This window comes from Balaenoptera musculus, chromosome 11, assembly GCF_009873245.2.
Source record: "Balaenoptera musculus isolate JJ_BM4_2016_0621 chromosome 11, mBalMus1.pri.v3, whole genome shotgun sequence".
Classification (NCBI taxonomy): Eukaryota; Metazoa; Chordata; class Mammalia; order Artiodactyla; family Balaenopteridae; genus Balaenoptera; species Balaenoptera musculus.
The window spans coordinates 68530731-68536730 of NC_045795.1; the positions used below are offsets into that span (position 1 = coordinate 68530731).

General features: G+C 39.0%; 1 protein-coding gene across 2 annotated transcripts in view; it reads right to left on the minus strand.

Annotated features, from left to right (window-relative positions):
- The window catches only part of DCP1A (decapping mRNA 1A), a 62172-nt gene extending 57403 nt beyond the window's left edge, over window positions 1–4769 (minus strand). The window contains exons 1-2 of one of the 2 annotated variants that reach the window (XM_036868701.1): window positions 4527–4769; window positions 1638–1678 (exon numbers count right to left, since the gene is read on the minus strand). In XM_036868701.1, coding sequence (XP_036724596.1) covers window positions 1638–1678; window positions 4527–4661 — 176 coding nt within the window. In that variant the 5' untranslated portion in view covers window positions 4662–4769. The remainder of the gene's footprint in view (window positions 1–1637; window positions 1679–4526) is intronic. The other variant, XM_036868700.1, reaches the window with a different exon arrangement.
- Between the last annotated feature and the right edge of the window lie 1231 nt (window positions 4770–6000).

Consider the following 6000-nt stretch of genomic DNA (forward strand, 5'->3'; position numbering starts at 1 on the left):
TCAATAAAAATATAATTTATTTTAAATATGTTGCAGGATTGGTTATAATTATTACCCACCATTACAATGATTTTTCTTACATCAAATGTGAGAACTATGGAAAAACCTGAGTTACACAGAAAATGCTTTGAATCCTACAATAAGAAACACCCTTGGTTCTCATATCAGGGTGATTCAGCATACGATCCTTTAGATATTTCTCACTTGTATACAACACTTTACGGTTTCTCACTTGTTTCTCTGTATACACTTGTTTCGCTGAGTCCTTTAGGTTTTCTGATTCCAAATCCAGGCTTCTTTTATACTAAGGTCTCTCCAAATTGACATTCTGACATCCTGGTATATATTTATCCAAAGTATATAAAATGTTCTCACAGTTCCCAAATAGAGTTTCTCTGGTCTCCTTTTATTAGAATCAATACTGTGTAAGCCTCCATAAATTTCATTAAATCAAGTCGCTCACTAAACTAAATTTCATCTTCTATAACCGGTGGATCTGTACTCTACTGTAACAATAAGGCCAGCAAGCCACTTTCCAAGTACGAACATTCTAACAACAGTTGAAGAGCTTCTAGGTATTTATATTGGTAATGAAGACTAATGAAGTAGGTGAAGGGTAAAGGCTTTTTTTTTTTTTGAAAGGAGAAAGATGAATAACAGCAAACAAAATGTCAAAAAATAAAAAGTAACATCAAAGCATTTACATTTAAAGGAAGAAAAAGATCAGTATTTTTAGACAAGATCTCAAAGTTGTACAGCAAAATTTAGAAGAATATTTGACAAATTCTTGTTAATAACCATTAGTGGAGAAATGGAGAAAGGCAATCCATAAAAGATAACTCACAATACACACACACAGGAAAAGAACCAGGTATCAGTAATAACTCCTGCTGAGTTCCCTAAGCTTTAGAAACCAAGGGAAGGAACCTACCCCAGTCAGAGCAAGACCTAAGAGGGATCCAGGAAAACAAGGAACTCCAATGACTAACATACCCTGTCAGTTGCCTGTAGGCCAAGAAAGTTGCCGAACAAAACACAAGTTGCATTTACAAACCAATCATGTTTTTTTTTAAATCATGTTTTAAGATGATAATTCTCAGAAAAGTTAAAAATAAAAAATGTGCAATTATGAATAATCTAGGCTTTCTAAAAGACTCTCAAACTAAAAATACATATTACTACAGACACTGACACAATCCAAAACTTTTGGGGGTAGCTGGAAAGGGGACAGAACCAGAGTCTTAGAAGATAACTTTTTGTTTAGTAATCACACAACAGCTAGTCCATGTATTCTCTTTTTCTCAACTATTTTTCTCAATGAATTCTATTTTTCTTAATATGGGGGGAGGGAGAAAGGCAAATGCTTTAGACTCATTCATTACTAGAAAATGTTTTCCATTTTGCTAGGTTCCTAAATAAATTCTAGTTCTGTTTGATTCTGAATCACAGGAAGTGTCAAAGAAAGGACATTACTTGGTAAGGATCTCACAGCAAGGGATGGATGAATAGTTGAAGGGTCAAGCAGGAAGGTTCCAAAGACAAATATACAATAGGGTTGAATCACTCCGTATGACACCGTTCACCATCAAATTAAAAAAAAAAAAAAATTAAAAAAAAATTTTTTTAAAAAAGCTTACCTTCGATATACAAATAAGGTCCCTTCTATATCAGTCTTCTCCTATAACAGACAATGAGACAATTAGTTTTTTTCCCCATAATCTAACCCCAAGTAGTCCCAATGGAGAAGAAATACTTCATGTTTAAGATCAACTTACTTATTTTAAAATTAATCACTTTGAACAGGTCAAGGAGGTCTTCTCCACAGACTACTGTTACCAGTTTCTTTTGTATTCTTTCTATTCTATTGATGCGTATTAACTGATATGCAATGTTCTATCCAGCAACACACCTGTATCTGCAGTAATTTCCCTTTCCTTTTTTAAAATTTAAAGGAGAAAAATTCTAGAATTAGCTTTCACTTCTTAAAACTAAAATGTTTTACCCAAATTTCTTAATTTTAAAGCCAAGGTCCTGTATACAGCAATTTCTTCACCTTTAAAGTTTATCAAAGTTAGTAGGGGGAAAAAAAAAAAGAAATTTTCTTATAGGACACTTTGTTTCATCACTGGGGGTATAGTTTTATGAGTAGCAAATTTTGTAGCAAATTTAGTTAAGAGTTACTGTCAAACACAATTAGTTTGTTATTTTTAAAACTGTGTTGAAGAATCATGACTATTGAAACTATACTCTGTCTTAGTGTAATTCTTATAGGTCTTACAAATAATTAAAAACTTTTTTTTAGCTTAAAGTAAATGTTTTGATTAAGAAAGTACAACTCGGGACTTCCCTGATGGCGCAGTGGATAAGACTCTGCGCTCCCAGTGCAGGGGGCCTGGGTTCGATCCCTGGTCAGGGAACTAGATCCCACATGCATGCCGCAATTAAGACCCGACACAACCAAATAAACAAATAAATATTAAAAAAAAAAAAAAAAGAAAGTACAACTCATCATCTTTCATTTGCTGTGACAAGAGCATATTTAGGTTTTAAACACCATTACAATGTTTTTAAAAAAGCAAAAAAAAAAAACATTAGTCTACAGTTCACAGCCCAGATAGGACCTAAATGGTTTAATATAATCAACAAACTTAGCAAACTTAAATGTTAGTTATATAAAATTGAATTTGCTGGGATGAAAAAATAATTTTAAAAAGTATTTACCATCTTGATTTCTTCCAGGAGTATTGCCCTAGCTTAAACATCATAATGAAACTTTTCCTTACTAAAAATTCAGAGGCTTTTTCTTGCCTTTCAAACTTTATTAGTACAAGAAATTGGTAATCAACTGTTTCACAATGAAAGAAAACTTGCCCAAATAAACCACTGTGCAAAGTTACAACTCACTGTAAAATAACAATGAGAGAAGAGACTTTGGTTATGCTCCATGTGCCATGACCCAAATGAATAATGGCAGCTTATTTTTCAGTTCAGGTTATTATAGCTTGTATTTCATATTTAAAGGAGAACACCACAATTAAAATTCCAAAATATTGGAAGTCTGTGACAAACTAGAAATAAAAGCCTGTTAATAATAAGTCCATGCCCCAGATCTTCACCATTTGTCTGCAATCCACATTACAAAAATTTATACGTAGAGCAAGAAATGAAAAATGATTCAGAACGATTCAAACTAAAGCAATGTCTAAAACAGCCACACTTAAAAAAAAATCTATAATTTTGTTCTCTTTAGGTTCCCATACCTCCTTCTCTTCCAGGAGGTGAAGGAAAGAAGATAAAGTAAAGCAAGATGACTTTGAAAACTCTCTTTATATGAATTAACTGTTTATAAATGCCAAATGATTTTTCACAAAATTACTAATTAAATATAACCTATGTATCTGCACTATGTTGTAAAGGACATACTACGATAAGAATCTTTCAGTTTTGTTAGTATAAAGATTTCAATTCTTACTGAAACGTGAACGTCAATCATTAATTCGATCCAACAAACATTTACGGATTACTTTCTAAGTAAAGCCTATATAGCTGAATGAGTTAATCAAGAAGGTTCAATTTTTTTTTAAAGGGAAATTGTTATCTTTATTTATTTGGCCGCTTGCGCGGCTTGTGAGATCTTAGTTCCCCGACCAGGGATCGAACCTGGGGACCCTGCAGTGGAAGTGCAGAGTCCTAACCACTGGACCGCCAGGAAATTCCCTAATTATGTTATTTAAACAACGGACGAAGCTTCAAAAGGGCTAACAAGTCAGTGAACAAACTGAATGCAACTTTTCGGATCCTCTCCCGTGCAAAAAAGACAAAAAGTACTTAGTCTGATGGGAGCATTCAGAGGTGACATCACCAGCAGCATAGCTGAAACAGACACAGTGTCTCTTTTCCACAGGTTTCAAGGTAATCCAATTAACATGGAAGTCATTTTCCTAAGTGCCTTGAAATCTTTTCCAAACTCTGGAAATACAGTGTAGTTCGATAAATGCGGGACTTATCCCCAACCCCTCTCTTCCAAGAATTGAAACTAACTGGATTTCAAGCTCTAAATCCAAATGACCTCTGAGAAGGGAGCTCTTATTTATGTGTCTATTGGGGGGAGAGAAGGAGTGTTTATTTTATAGATTATGTATATATACTTGATCTAATAACCCTCAAAGCTTCAAACACAATCTTTCAGGCATCTTTATGACTCCACCGGTCTCATATGCTCTAACACACCTGCAAAAAAGGCAAGTCGCCCACATCCTCGAACCGGACCCCATGGGACTGATCCTCTTCCGACCCTCCCCTCTATCAGCTTTTCCCCCGGATGTTTGGACCTACTTCTCTCGCTCCTCTCGCCCAATCCTCGGCTCCGCCGACACCCCTCAGGCGCCAGCCGGACTCTTCTCCAGTTCCTGGCCTCGCCCCTGCCGCCCTGGCCTCCCTCATCGGCCCCCACCCAGGACGGTCCGCGCGGCCCCTTTAAGAGGCGGCGGCCGGGCGGGCGACTTCAGCGGCCTGGCTGCACTCACCCACTGGTTGGCCTTGGGGCAGAAGGTGTACAGTGCGACCTGGCCCGTGAGGTCTGCGATGCTGGTGATGTAGGGGTCGTGTTGCTTCAAGGCCGCTAGGCTCATCTCTTGCCCAGCTCGACTCAGCGACTCCATCTTGAATTCCAAAGCCTAGCCCCTCTGGCGGGGGCGGAGTCGCGGACAGGAAGGTACCATCGAGCCAAAGTTCCCCCAGCTGCGTCAGCGCCCTCAACTTCCTCCTCTCCGCCAGGCCTCGCGGCGAGGCGGTACGTCAGCTATTATGCTCCGCTGCGCCCACGCCCGGGGCGTCGGGTTCCAGTGTCGTCAGGTTCCAGTGGACCGACCGTCCGGGGTGGCGTGTGCTGCCGCGTGGCCGAGCTGGTAGGCCGGGACTCAGGTGCTTCTTTTCCGCTGGCTGAAAGGTCCCGGCGCCCGGATCAAGGCTGCTCGGGAGCTTTCTCAGCGTTCCTGCCGGACTAGGCTCCCGGGGCAGCAGAATGGAAACCTCGCTGTGGCAAGGCAGTGCTCCACGGGCAGTTTAGAAAGCACAGAAAAGCGGAGAGGAAGGAGGGAGGGATCCCCGAAAATTACCCCAGATCTCGGATCTCTTGGTGTTTTTATGAAGGAAAATTTTGAAAAAAGCCAAACTAACCCGCCTGTAACTATACAGGAGTGTCTGATTATCCACGTTTACTTATTTTCCTCGTCTGAATCCCACGAAAATATTTCTATCCTGTTTTGGAAAGAGCCCGTGAAGGCTTGAGTTTGTCTTGGATCGTTTAAAGCTTTAAAACGATAACTCATTCTTTTAGCAAACATCTGTTGAGCATTTTAAAGAGCCAGGTACTAGCTAAAGAGGAAAACAAGGCTTGGAAGGTATAGGGAGCTCTGCCTCACCGCCGACTTGTTAAAAAACATTTTCTTACAGAAAAGATACCCCGATGGAATTGAAAATTTTTGACAGAAAAAAAAAAAATAAAAAGGATAGTAGTTGTATTGTTGATGATTTTACATCCCAAGGCCATTTGTTAATGGAAAGATACTTCATGTCTTACATTCTTTGCAGAATCACTTTACGTATACAAATGCAGACAAGGAAACATGTATAATTCATTTACCGTTCATTAAGCAAGTATTTATTGAACTCCTAATTGTGAAAGGGTAGCCCCCTGGAAACTTCAAAGACAACTTTCTAGCTCTGGGAGAAACTGAAAGAAGTAGGGGCAATGCTAGAAACCTTTCACTTGAAACCCAGAGGATGGAGCCACTAACTTCATCAGGAAAGTATAGGAAGGCTTCATGGAGGAGATGATGTTTGAATTAATGTTTCAGGGATGAGTAGGAATTCATCAGAGAAGAAAGGCAAGGGCTTCCTTTCATCTCACAGTCTAATGGTAGAAATGTGTTCATCCTCATTTGATGGTTGATTTAATTGAAGCTGGGTGGAGAAATCACTGGCTAGTTGTTGCACACT